This window comes from Rhinoderma darwinii, chromosome 8 (assembly GCF_050947455.1).
Source record: "Rhinoderma darwinii isolate aRhiDar2 chromosome 8, aRhiDar2.hap1, whole genome shotgun sequence".
Taxonomy (NCBI): domain Eukaryota; kingdom Metazoa; phylum Chordata; class Amphibia; order Anura; family Rhinodermatidae; genus Rhinoderma; species Rhinoderma darwinii.
The window spans coordinates 12,573,897-12,588,423 of NC_134694.1; the positions used below are offsets into that span (position 1 = coordinate 12,573,897).

Genomic DNA, 14,527 nt, shown 5'->3' on the forward strand with positions numbered 1-14,527 from the left:
CTCACTGTCTTCTCTATCTGAAGTTACATTTCTTGGTGATTTTACGGGATTTTTGTTTTTTCTCGCCAGTCCCCCAATTTGATATTTTCCTGTTTTATAAATTTGAGGCCCCAGGATCCCTCCTTAACCACTAACTCTGGTGTTTTTCTATTTTGTCCCCTTTTGTGTGTTTTATTTTATTCTGTTGTGGCTCAATCTGACTTCAAAGGACAAGGATAAAGTAAGTTGTGCTATTAGCTCCAGGGGAGTCATGATACGTTCTCTCCTACTTCTTTAACAACCTCACTTTCCTTTCTTTTCCTCCCATGAAAGGCCACCGAGGCTCAAGACGGAGTTTTCAGGGGGGCTACAGTTCTTCCCTGGCCGTCCTCATCATTTTTTATCCTCAGTTTCGTCTGTTTCCAAGTCTGGTCAGAACATTTAATTTGTGCTCTTTTCCTCTTTTTCTCTCCTGGTTCTGACATTCTCCTGAATTCTCTTCATTAACATTGTTTTTATTTTGCATGCCTGACATGAGACATTGAACCGGTCCAGCCTAGGAAGCCCTTGAGGGGTGTTCTTCTTCTTTATTACCCACCAAAGTATTGCCCCTTTTTTTAGTATTTTGAGCTTTCAAAATATTTCTCTCTAAAAAAATAATCATATAAAAAAGATGAACTTGTCAGGTATAAGTAGGTGTCAATAAAGTAGAAGTTTAATTTTCAAAAACCTAATTTTGGAAGACCCAAAAATGTATTTTCATTGCCACTAGGTCCCTGGCTATTTCGGTTCTGTGTCGGTAATAAACTAGGCCATGGATGCAGCTGTGAAGGAGTCTGGTGCCCAATCCTAAACCTTCCCTCTCCTCTCTTGTTTCTATTCTGCAGGCTAGTGAGTCAGAGGAGAATGGCTCTGACAGCTTCATGCATTCCATGGACCCTCAACTGGAGCGGCAAGTGGAGACCATCCGTAACCTGGTGGATTCCTACATGGGCATCGTCAATAAGACCGTCCGTGACCTCATGCCCAAAACTATTATGCATCTCATGATAAACAATGTAAGTTTCTCTGTAGACTATGCAAATTTGAGAAGAGAAACTTTATGACCCCATCACACTGTTGCCTTAGGCCCCATGCACCGGGCACGGCCGTCCACCGACAGTTAGCAAACAGCCACTCGCATTTGCGGGTCGTGCTCCCTTAAAAAGTGAAATGTCCTATCTTTTCCGGTACACTTCTATGGCCTGATCACCTTCCCGTGAATATACAGGAAGGTATCCGTTGACAATAGAAGTGAATGGGTCCGTAGTTGTGGACGATTTATGGTTATTTAATTGCTTGTAGTTTTATAATAATTTATAATCATCCTTGTTGTAATGGAAATCAGCTCGCTGTGCACAACTTGGTCCTGATAGAGGTGTCGGGCAGAAATGCAATGGTGGGCTTGTGCTTTTACACAGCAGCCAATCTTAACAAGAAGAGCTGCAGACTACAGATGGATGCAGGAAGACAGGACTCGCCCGACCCTCTGACACCATCAGATATGGCACAGTAGCTGGATTTGTCACTTATCATAACTGTGCCCTTATGGAGCAGAGCTGGGAAGCAATTAAGAGAGAGAATGTTAAGGCAATTGAATAGCATTACCAAAAAGTATTGATCTGCTTACCTGTGCTTACTAGTGCTTACTTTGATTATCTCCTATGCTTAGACTAAAGAGTTCATCCACTCGGAGCTCCTCGCCAACTTGTATTCATGTGGTGATCAGAATACCCTGATGGAAGAGTCGCCAGAACAGGCACAACACAGGGATGAGATGTTGCGCATGTATCATGCCCTAAAAGAAGCCTTACTTATTATTGGTGACATCAACACGACAACTACAAGCACTCCTATGCCTCCACCCGTAGATGACTCTTGGTTACAGGTGCAAAATGTACCCACAGGGCGCAGGTAAGTAGAAAGTAAGGCCTGGGTTAATGTTTTCGAAATGCCATCAATGTAATATGGAAATACTGCATGACATAGTACACATTACAGTGTTATGAGTTATGATAATCAACTGCTTATTGTAATTCAGGTCTCCTACATCAAGCCCTACTCCACAAAGGAGAGCACCCGCTGTACCTCCAGCCAGACCTGGCTCGCGAGGACCAGCACCAGGTCCACCTCCACCTGGCACCACACTTGGGAGTGCACCACCAGTTCCATCCAGACCTGGGGCATCCCCAGATCCTTTTGGTCCACCTCCCCAGATTCCCTCTAGGCCTAACCGTGCCCCTCCTGGTGTCCCTAGGTAAGTTTGTATGATTCAAGGATATTATTCTTAAAGGCACAAAGCTCCTAATATCCAGTAAGAGATTATGATAATTTATACAATCTTTTTGTTCAATTCAGTAGTCAAAGGTGCATTAATTATCCAGGATTTAAGCTATATATCTTGTAATAATGATTGAAAGAAAAAAAGAGAGAATCATCAAGCTAGAATAACCTGACCGAGAAGAACAGCATCACCGTGGACTGTGCAGAGCTGCAATAACCTATTGTGATACTATATAGCAAGTTTAATGGTGACCATACTCTTTAGATGAATGTCGGACCAATTTGCCAACTTCGGCCTGTACCGGCTAACTATCTAATGTGTATGGGGGTGCACATTAGGATCGAGAATGATGGATTTCAACATGCTGAATCCTTTTTTCTCACTGGAGATAAACCACCACCTGAAGAGACCAGCAGCGGCTTCTCTTCTCCCTTTTGAGTACACATGCACATTCGGCAAAGCCAAGCGGGCACGTGAGGGTCCGGAGAAATAGCAGTAGGATGAACGAGCGTTCGGGCCAACAGCTATCTACACGGCCATCTTTAATCACATGTACTAGATGTGACGTCATTATAGCTAGGTGGTAGGCTCGGGAATAGTTTTTGCGCCAGTGTCAAATGACAACACCGCTTATCATATATTTATCTGTAGTGTTGGGTTCCCCTTTGCAGTGGTGAGTTGAAACTCCCAGCCAAATACACCCTGGCATGGATCCTCTAAGTCTGAAAGGTGCAGACCCAATGCATTGCTCAGCTACTTCATATTCCATGATGGCGCAGCCTAACATGGGATATAACTATGGAGATTGAGGAGGCCCCTGATAAAGTAAACTTGTCGTGACACCTTTTGATATAGAGGTTTGTCCTTAGATAAAGAGTAACCATGAGTGAACGGAAAGTAGAAATGTTTAGGTAACTGGTATAATATAGTGAGACCCTAGTTGGTATCAGGGAGCCGCACAGATCTCAAGACATTATCCGCAATTTTATTGTACTACCACTAGATGCGTTCCTTCATTGGCATCCAAGGAATCGGCTTTCATAAGAATGACTTTTTTCAGATATTCTTAAACTTGGGATAATTATTAACCTTTGAATATTGGACTGGATTTTACATTGTTTAATGTACAAGAACATGTCAACCGTAAAACATGCAGATCTTTCATACCATCATTGTGACAGGGAAAGTGCTCCTCCATATCAACTCTATTCAGTTTGTACATGCAGCGATGACCCAGAAGACCTGGCCGGGTACAGTTACACTATCTGAATATCTGGTAGTATTACTAGGAATGAATAACATAGACCAGAGTCATCTTTAATACTATAGTGTCTGTATTTAACTTGTCCCAGATGACACATCTTGGTTCATTGTTGCCCCAGACTTGTTTATGAATAGGTCTGAGTCAGAATATGATGTCGTCATGTGTGACCTTCGCATTCTGTTGGGTGACTGATGTCACTGCATAGCCAGGGTCCAAGAATCAGGAATATTTTGAGTAGATCACTTGGCACATTTCTAGATCTCCACATTCACCAGTCATCTTCATGGAGGGCAGCATGCTTCTGCATAGTGCATCATAACACACTGTCACTACCATGTCATCCATGCTCTTCCCTATTTGCAAACAAATTTTCCTTTCACCCATTTCATACTGCAACTTCTCTATTCTATATACCCCCCCCCGCTTCCTAATCCCTAAGACAAAATAGTGGCTACATGTCTAATTTTAGTTGTCTGTATTAGCCGTAGCATTGCATTGGCCTATAGAAACATTCTCTGCTTGGACTGCGTACATACGCCTGATAGAGCAGTTCTAGCTTTTATATATTTATACATCGATGCAATTCGCATCTGTAAGTAAATATGGCATTGTGACGGACCCCTTTAATTAAGGCTATATTTATGGCTGTGTTGGCGTCCACTGAGTAAGTCTGATTAAGGGGCGACTGAAATGAGGTGCGCAGTAAAAGCAGCTAGTCTCTGAACGAACCCTCTCTGCCAGTCAGAATCCAGAGAGTGCTCATATGACACATCTTTCGGTTTCATACAAATCTGGTCGGAAGAGATGCCCTGGCACAGGAACACAGGAACCCTGAGCAGTTCTGACTGGCCTAGAGGACTCTAAGGGGCATGGCCTGTTATTTGCCCCATTGCTTCACTTTAGACATCCAATTAGCCTTTTGAGGGCCTAGAGCGTTCACAGCCCCCCCCCCCCCCGCTTACTTTCCTAATTCTAGCATGGAAGTAACCGGATGGCATTGCCAGAGTTTGTCACTAATAGTAGCTGACCACATGATTCTTCCATCTTGCCCATTTTGGAAGGAACAGTATACAGTCGTCACCTTGGCAGAAGGGTTCATATACTTCTTTACCCATCCTGAAAAGGCCTCTTTACATTATTGCATCTCACACCATGGTGTGATGGTAGATTTGCTCCCACTAAATGCCTTCCCAAAGTGCCAATCAGGCTGGAAAATAGCGTGCCCCTATTGTGCATCCTCTCGATAAGCAAAGTTGAGGATCACATGACCGCCTCCTCAGTAGCTCTGACTCCTACAAAATCCAGGGCCTTTTGGTAGGCACGAATAGGGGCCATTAAATAAACACAGGTTCCCTTTAAGGGTGTGGTGCAACCCAGGGAGATAAAGCACCTTAAATTAGAATTAAACTGTACCTCCAGTTGCGATCTCCCATCTGACCTGACATTTGGCGCGGAGCGACTTTATCGCATTCTGGGCGGAGTAGTTGCCAAGGTAACCATATGACGCCCAGTGCGTATCGTGCATGGTGAGAGATCGCAACAGGAGTTACACATATCAACCAAGCAGATTCCAGTTCTTCATTCATTTTCTTAAGGACCTCTGAAAATGAAAGACCTTCGAGCAACTCCTCCATTTTTCCTTTGCATTAGTCTTGATAAATCCCCCCATTATATATTCGAGGGGTTTCTGGTTTGCTGTAAATAAAAGCTCAGCAATTTTCTAATATCCTGTTTTACGTTCTTCACCATTTTCAAGATCTTTACTTGTTTTCAGAAAATGGAAACTTTCATATTTTCATCTCGAGGTTGAAAACCTTTCCTGATCATCTACAACTTCCGCAGGTGAAGGACTCAAAATAAAAGAGTGCTGATACAAAGTCAGACATGGTCAGGAAAGGTTTTCAGCCTGTGGTTGTAAACAGGAATGTCCATATTCACTGATTGCAAGTAGAGATCTTAAAAATGGTGAGGAAATTGAAATACAAAGTATTTCACAAAATGTTTCAGAACTTTCTATTCTACAATTATTGAGCTTTATTTACATAAAATTGATTGGAAAACCCATTCTGCAAGTGGTGTCCATGTATATAGTGAACATGTTTGGTTCACAAAATGAACTCCCAAAATGGCTCACTCTAGTTCGTATTGGTGACAGGTGCGCTTTAAGTTTTAGTATAGATGCAAATAATGGGAATCGTTCTCAATTTTGTGTCTGTTTTGGCGCTCCCCCCTCCCCTCCTCTTGTATATAGAATGAGGGTTCATTTTCCACAGCTAGATTCATCAATGACATCATGGTGACATCATCAGTCACAAGTCCCTCTGGGATTGTGTCTGTGGATTGTGCTGATGAAAGCTTTATACACATGGCAACTGGGTCCTACTTAGATTCCGGTGATACAATATGTCACTAACACAGGTCTAAGCTCCATTGCTAGATGCCATATTTCCCTCACCCCGAACGCCAATTAGGCGCTGTACATTGGATCCTCTGAATAGTTCAGCCCTTATGATGTAGGCTGCAGGCTCCACAGAGGTAGTTTCCAACCTATGGTTCTCCAGCTGTTACGAACTACAACTCTCAGCATGGCCTGACAGCCTGCGGCTGACAAGGCATGCTGGGATTTGTAGTTTCACAACAGCTGGAGAACACCGATGTAGTGCATGTATTCTCAAAGTGTGCACTTGGAATTAGAGTCACCTCTTCTGACCTATTTTAGTAAATACTTGTATTCCTCATGAAATTATAATTTGATAATAATTCTTTACGTTGTGCCGTTCCCCTGTTATTCCTTCTAGAAATGTATGAATAAATTGACAACTGGGTGTTACCAGTTGGGGGTGTGTCCCTACACAGACTAACCATGTCCAATCAGTGCTGACAGTGAGTGAGACACACCCCTAACAAGGGGAATGTTAACACCCAGTTGTCAATTTATTCATACATTTCTAGGAGGAATAACAGAGGAACGGCACAACACCGAGTTCTAAGAAAATACATTCCAGAATCAATATTTTATGGGGAATACAAGAATTTACTAAAATAGACATGTCCGGAGAAGTGACAGGTCCTCTTTGAGAGAACCAATGATCTCTCTGCTCTTCTGTGGCCCTGGTCAGGATCCATAGAAACCTGGAGATGTTCCCCGCCTCTGCAAATGCCTTTTTGTAATAGGATTGCTCCCACTTTTTAGCCCCCAAACCACCCATCTTGCTCTGGTCTACTCATTGAACCAGTCAGGTTGTGGAGTATGAGGGTAACCCTCTCTAAGACTATCAGCAATGCCAAGGGGCTGCCTTAGATGCCCAATGGCTAGTGACAAACAGGGCTCCCCGCTTAATTGACTAACAATATTTAATGAGAAATTCACTTGTATGGTAGAAGCTGAATACCAGTACATGGCAGACATGTAGTGGACTCTATAAGTACCCCCTTTCATAACTCTTTATAGGCATCTAGCAGATTCCCCCGTCAACAGGAGTTGCACCTTTAAGAAGACCCTTCAGTAAGGAGAAAAAGACTCCCGAGCCTCCCCCAAGCCAATATTAAAAAAAATATCCATGATCCAGAGCTAGGCCCCTCCTGTCATCTTCCTCCCTTTGTCTGCTGGGAATGGTAGTAACACATATGTATTCCCACCACCTCTACTGAAAAGTGGCAATCCCTGATCTCCACAAAAGCATGGTGATCCAGAGTTGTCACTCACCAGCCACATCCTCTGTCACTTAGCAACGTCCTGGATATATTCCGGGCACTTCTTGACATTGAAATTGATTGGCACAATAGGCACGTAGGTATTTTTTATTAATACGAAAAATTCTTTAGAGCTGATAAAATCTATTTCAGACTCTAGTTAGCATGTGTAAGCTTCATCAAATAATCAGTGCAACTAAACCGAAATCTTTTTGACTTTTCATTCATCGAGAACCAGAATTCACAAGACTGACACTATTCATGATTAGCTGCCTAATTAAAACACACACACACACACACACACACACACACACACACACACACACACACCCCTTGACTTTCCAATGGCGGACCTCTTAGTCCATCCTACAACCACACAGACATCGATGTGCTTCTGTATTCACACTTGGCCTACTATGTTGTCCGAATGAGATGTGTGTGTGTGTATGACTACATTAGTCTCCGTTTTGTTTAGGTGCAAGGAATAGTGCAGCTGTGGCTGTATGTGTATGTATCATGGTCAGACATGGTTCTGTGTATGCATACGTGGCCCTTACATGCTTCCGGCTGTGGCATTCTCAGCCTCTGACTTCATGTTATTTTTCAGAATAACTATCAGTGACCCATGAAGAAACACTCGTCACGGTATGTCACGCATTTCAAGTCATGTGACCTGTGTGCCTACTTTTCCTAGTCATGTGATCTTCATGTGTGTTACGCACATGTTCCCACCCATCTGCTGTCTCTTGCCCTGTTGCCAGGCAGTGTCTTTTTATCATTCTTCCTATCTCCGAGCCAAGTCCATGCGGAGGTCAACATTCCCAGTTTGGGATTGTGATTCTTAAAGGAACTTGGTTGGAAGCTGTGTCCTCCTGAAATAGCTTGAAGGAATAATTATCAATCACGGTAAAGAAATTTTTCTTCCAAAACCGTCATATACAACCAAAAAGTCTTAATCTGAGGGTCAGATCCAAAATTGCTAGTTTAGTTGGATCTTCATGGTCCTTTTAAAGGGCCACAACCATTGCCAATAGCAAGTCCTGGAAGATGTTTGGCAAAGTTGGATGTTGTCTTTTCAACTTGCACTGAGAATTTAATCAGGAGTAGGTGCTGTTTCCAAGTAGTAAAGTCCAAGGATATTTACCCCCACTGGCCATTGTGACTACTTAATTGACCATTAGACAAATCCTCTCCTCATGTTTAGTTTGGATTCTGAAGAAAAGTTTGGACAGAGTTGCAATAGAAACCAGAAAATCCTCGTAGTTAACCCTCTTTACCATTTCCAGGTGTCCTTCCTCTTGGAGATCTGTCCTTTCCTCATCTTAAGCACTGGTCTCCAACCTTCGGCTCTCTAGCTTTTGCAAAACAGCCACAGGTTGGGGACCACTGATCTGTAGAGTCTCAAGTTTACTCTTTTACTGATATCCCCCTACCCTCCTCTAGAACTGTTTCCACCAAGCAGTCCCCAAATAAGCGATTCCCTCCATGAAGACGTCTGGAATGAAGCGTTGAACCTCCATGTTTTATCATTCACCATTGATCTTCGTTGGCCAATTATCTTCTTGAACACTTCGTGATCTTCGGGGTCTTGCTTCGTGTAAACAGACCTTCACCACCAGCTACCAGACTCAGGTCTTACCCCACTGGTGGTCCTAGTATGATAGTTTCTTTTGGTCGCCATGTTTACCTGTCTCTTGCTCTGGCACCTGATGATTCTCCTGCTTTCTGTTCTTCTAGTGTCCACTCTACATTCTCCATCCCTATATCTCACTGTCATCTCCCTTTTTCATTGCTTTCTGGTATTGCCATGCTCTGCTTGTTGTCCAAAAATTAACCGTGCCTGGCAACTCGGACTGATTTCACTCGAATATCCTTCCAATCACATGTTGTGTATTTACCTACCTGTTGTCCCATACACTCATCAAACTTGATTCCTCTCCCTCCATTCTCACCTACATACCAATTGCTAATCACCGTTACCGTTTCATCCCACCATTGAGGGCCATGTATAAAACTAGCGCCGAAAGCCAAAAGCAGCAGTGTCTGTGACAACCCATCGGTTGCTAGCTTACATTTGGAAAGCTTAATTTTCAAAATGACAGCTGTAATCTGATTGGATGTTGTGGGGATCACCAGCCTTCTGATACAGTGCGCTATGTTTCCGTACATGACCCCAAATATTTCAGATTCTCGTGTATCCACCTGTCCTGGATCGTACCGCATGTCCGTTCCATAACAGTAATAGTTGTAATATTGTGATCTTGCTGTGTTTGCTGTTTGTTTCACACACAGTCAGCCCTCCGAAACCTGACATGGACAGAGCATGGAGGACATTGGAGGGCCTCATGTACAACACACACCATAGGCCTCTGATTCGTTTATACTCCTATCAGAAATTTCAGATCTTTCAGAAATTAATGTATACCATAAAAGAAAATACATTTTGGGTCATAAATTCTAACATGGTTTCCATAGAAAGCACCAAGACTTCTCAAAAATTGTATCGATAAAGTTTATTGAAAGGAACACGCACTTTGCTGTATGTGTAGCAAAATGATCCCCAGGTTCTGGTCCATGACTGCACGGTTTGTTTACATGCAGTCACGAACATGAAATGCGTCATGTGCGCAGGTTATTGTCTACATATTCCTTATCCATGGACGCACACAGCAAGGCCTGCGTCTGGGATCCCCAAGGTCAGAGCTCAGTAACCATGTTGCTACACATAATTGGGCCTCGTTTATCAAAACTGTCTGACTATAAACCCAGCCTTGTTACCCATAGTAACCAATCACATAACGGCTTTCATTTTACCAGAGCAGTTTAAGAATTGAAAGCTGAGCTCTGATTAGTTGCTATGGGCAAGTTGTTGCCATAGAAACCAGTCAGTCCTTGTTTCATTTCTCCAATAGTTTATTACTGCCACGCTCAGAGAGTCCACGGGCCTCGTGCGTCCATACTGTCTCAGTATGGGAAAAAATATCCACTTGCCCATAGCAACCAGAGTCTTCATTTCATTTCGCTAGTGCAGTTTAGACAATTAAAGCTGAGCTCTAATTGGTTTCTATGGGCAACAGACCCACTTTTTTTTGCTAATACATGAGACTCTATCAAAACTGGCGGCCATTTTTAATCAACCTAACACATTTGTATTCACGTTTTTATGTACTGGACAGTTCCTCAACGTAATCTCCTATTTTTTCGCATGCACACTTACCTCCGCTAGTATAGCAGTGTAGGAATAAGGATTTTCTCCATCTGACAGGGGAATCTGGGCTGACTGTCTCATATCATGAATGATGCTAATCATGCTCTGTGTTCTCTTGTCTGTTCTTGTTTTTATTTTCGTCCAGCAGGAAGGCTCCCGCATCACCTACACGACCCACCATTATCCGACCTGCCGACCCGTCCCTCTTAGATTAAAAAAAATAGAAGCCTGGCTGCCGAACACAGCTTTCTCCCCATCCCTCCTCCCAACCCCTCATCACACCTATTCCGGGCATGGTGAAAATGTTCCCCCCTCTACCACTGTGTTGTAAACACTGGCTCAGTGTCACTATGTATTGTATTGTACAGATGTGTAGTATCGTCCCTTTGCCCCTCCATATTGTGACGTTTAAACACATACAATGTCTGGTTGATATATAGATATATATATATATTTTATTTTTCTTCCTTTTTTTTTTTCCCCCTACCTCCTACGTCACTCCATTAGTTTACAGAAATAATTTCATTGTGTCTCAAACTATTGTTGTACGCTTTTTTTTTTCTTTTGTATTAAAAGGATGTCAATCAAAATAGAGTGATATAATTAGTAGTCGCCAATGCTGATAAAAGACAACACTCTGCCGTCTCCCCCTACCTCTTTTTCCGACTCACCATTTGTCATATTGAGGTCCTTTGTTCGCACTTAGTGTGTTTCTGCTGCCCTCTTGTGGTCCAGTTATGTTTTGCATCTTTCTCTGCTTGATCCATCTGAAATAATCCAATTTTGAAATTTCCATTTCCATTAAGTAAATATAGGGAGGAGGGGGGGGGGGCATCATTGCTGATGATTTTAATTAAAGATTATGCAATTATATCACGTATTACAGGGTATCAAATTTTTTTACATAAATTAAACTTTTTATTTCGCATATCATTTTCGAGCAGTAGACAAGAATACAAAACAGAATTAATTTAAATGGGTAGTTTACCTACAACCTCTTCCGTACAAACAACCAAAGGTTGGTCTCCCTAAGGTAGATTCTATAAAGATTGAAATATCACTATACAGATATGAAAAATAGGAATTTTTATATTTTCCGGTGCAGGTAGAGTGTACCTGTGTGGGACATATCCTTGGGAGACCTGATAGTTTACTTGTGGCTATGCAGGCAGAATAGGTCAAAGATAAACTATCCCTTTAATAGGGGGCTATAACTATATGCACGACTTATATGTATCCTACAAATAGTGCCAGAAGGGTGCCACTGAGTGGTCCCTTTTTTAATAAAGCCTTCCATAAGTAACTGGAAAGAAATGATGTGCACTTAAAGACAATAGTCATAGACAAGGGGCAGTGCAATGATGACATGAGTACCACTTTCACTTATGCAAAAACAATGGATAATTGTGTTGTGTGGCGCCACCTCCAGTTAAAATAAAGGGCTGCATTGCCCACATGCGCCGTTTTCAGAGTTGCCACTAGTGCCCCTTGAATTAATAACACGCATAAGTTTTCAGGACAATTTGAAATATGTTGTGTGTCAGGGACTACCTGCCTATTAAATGTGGCATAATGTGATGCGGTGTTGTGGGCCTTGAAGAATGGAGGTGTAACAGCACTTATCAATTCTGCTAAAAATGTTTTTAAGGGAATAGCCCTTGAGTGTCTAGAGAGCGCCACCTCCTGGCTGTGGTCCTTGGGTATATATAAAGCACTATCTGCTGATCCTAGGATGTGTGGAGAGCGGCACTTCCTGTTAACCAGTCATAGGGTCTGCAGAGACTACCAACTCTCAGCTACTAGTCCTATAGTGTGTAGAGACAATCACCTATTGGCTGCTATAGCATGGTCTATGAACAGTGCTACCTCACCGCTGCTGTCCCTAGGATATACATTAACCCTCCACCTTCTAGCTGTTGATCCTAGGGATTGTAAAGAGCGCCACCTCCTGACTGCTAATTCTAGGGATTGTAGAGAGCGCGACCTCCTGGTCCTAGGGATTGTAGAGAGTACCACCTCCTGACTGCTGGATCTAGGGATTGTAGAGAGCGCCACCTCCTGACTGCTGGATCTAGGGATTGTAGAGAGTGCCACCTCCTGACTGCTGGTTCTAGGGATTGTAGGGAGCGCCACCTCCTGGCTACTGGTTCTACAGATTTTAAAGAGCGCCTGCTCCTGGTTTTAGGGATTGTAAAGAGTGCCATCTCCTGACTGCTGGTTCTAGGGATTGTAGAGAGCGCCACCTCCTGACTGCTGGTTCTAAGGATTGTAGAGAGCGCCACCTCCTGACTGCTGGTTCTAGGGATTGTAGAGAGCGTCACCTCCTGACTGCTGGTTCTAAGGATTGTAGAGAGCGCCACCTCCTGACTGCTGGTTCTAAGGATTGTAGAGAGCGCCACCTCCTGACTGCTGGTTCTAGGGATTGTAGAGAGCACTGGCTGCTGGTTCCAGGGATTGTAGAGAGCGCCACCTCCTGACTGCTGGTTCTAAGGATTGTAGAGAGCGCCACCTCCTGACTGCTGGTTCTAGGGATTGTAGAGAGCACTGGCTGCTGGTTCCAGGGATTGTAGAGAGCACTGGCTGCTGGTTCTAGGGATTTTAGAGTGAACCACCTCCTGACTGGTTCTAAGGATTGTAGAGAGCGCCACCTCCTGGCTGCTGGTTCTAGGGATTGTAGAGTGCGCCACCTTCTGACTCCTCCGACTTATAGAGTGCCACTTCCTGGCTGCTGCCCAAAGGGATTGTACAGAGCGCCACCTCTGGACTTGTAGAGAAAACCACCTCCTGGCTGCAGGTCCTAGGACTTGAAGAGAGCGCCACCTCCTGGCTGCTGTACATAAGTACACTAAACACTTTAATTCCTTCTCTTTGTTTTCAAGACCTATATGTGTTTGACCTTTTCTTTCCCACTCTTTCTCCCCTTTTCTTTTTTTCTGTGATCAGAGCCACCCGAGTTAGCCCATCCAGGCCCGAGAGTCCTAAGCCTCAATATGACCTGTAAGCCTCCCTGGGCTTAGACTGTTGCCTGCTTCCTAGCTGTTCTGTCTTGGAGTGTGTGACACTTACCACACTGTCTGTCCTGTTGTACAATGGTTGTGCTACACGCATATGAAACGTGATTATTAATATAAGAAAATGCAAATCTCATCTTCTGTTCTATTAATGAACTCATGTCTGTGGTAGTGGCATATCCTTATATAAATATATTATAAATAATTCTAAATATATATATATATGAGATCTTCAAGATATGTAAGCCGGTGTGCTTCCATGTGAATTTCAGTCTTTAGTAGGACATAAATCTTGAGGAAATGATTGGACGTCGGTCATTTGGCAGCTGGATCTGTTGCTCTGCATGTAAAAGGATCATCAATTTTGGGAAGAAGTTCTTGGTCCTGGTGTTTAGCTGTGAATAAAATATGTTTCTGTAAAAAAAATAAAAAAAATTGTCTTGTCTCATACTTGAGTGTGATGTGAGTCAACTGAAGAGTCATTGACCTACCAAGGGATCGGTCACATCGGCGTATATGTTGGCAATAGATATTCAAGGGGTAGGTTCATTGAGACAGTCCCTGTGCATATGACCTAGTAGGGCGTATGGACTTCGGAGAACCTCCCCTCTAAGGCCTCATTCACATCTGTGTCTGTGTTTCCGTTATTCTGCACCATTAGAGGTGCAGAGCAACGAAAATACTGTAAGCGCCAGTTCCATTGTACGACTAACACAATCGGCGCACAACGGAACCCATTGACTTTAATGGGTTCCGTCAAGTTTCCATCAGGGTGTCCGTGGTTTTATTGGAAATATTCGCGCTGCATGCAGCGCTTTTGTATCCGGTATTTTCAGCCAAATCCGCGACGGAGTCTTCTAAGGTCAAATGCCCACGATGAGATTCCAAGATATCTGATCTACATGTTGCAGGCCACTATAAGGGTAGAAACACACACAGTGTATTCAGTGCGGATACTCTGCGTCAAGCTGCGCAGAGTATCCGCCCTGAGCACCACAGGGAATGCCGTCCGGAAAACGGCACGACATTGTGGCGAGTTATTTCAGCCG

At 43.4% G+C, this 14,527-nt stretch overlaps 1 protein-coding gene across 8 annotated transcripts in view; it reads left to right on the plus strand.

The window, feature by feature from the left end:
- Positions 1-13,928, plus strand: part of DNM1 (dynamin 1) — a 76,682-nt gene extending 62,754 nt beyond the window's left edge. For 2 of the 8 annotated variants that reach the window (XM_075835124.1, XM_075835127.1), the window contains 4 exons: positions 867-1,037; positions 1,691-1,932; positions 2,060-2,275; positions 10,613-13,928. In XM_075835124.1, coding sequence (XP_075691239.1) covers positions 867-1,037; positions 1,691-1,932; positions 2,060-2,275; positions 10,613-10,682 — 699 coding nt within the window. In that variant the 3' untranslated portion in view covers positions 10,683-13,928. Of the gene's footprint in view, positions 1-866; positions 1,038-1,690; positions 1,933-2,059; positions 2,276-7,866; positions 7,905-10,612 lie in introns of all 8 variants that reach the window. The other 6 variants (XM_075835125.1, XM_075835132.1, XM_075835130.1 and 3 more) reach the window with 5 other exon arrangements.
- Positions 13,929-14,527: the final 599 nt, after the last annotated feature.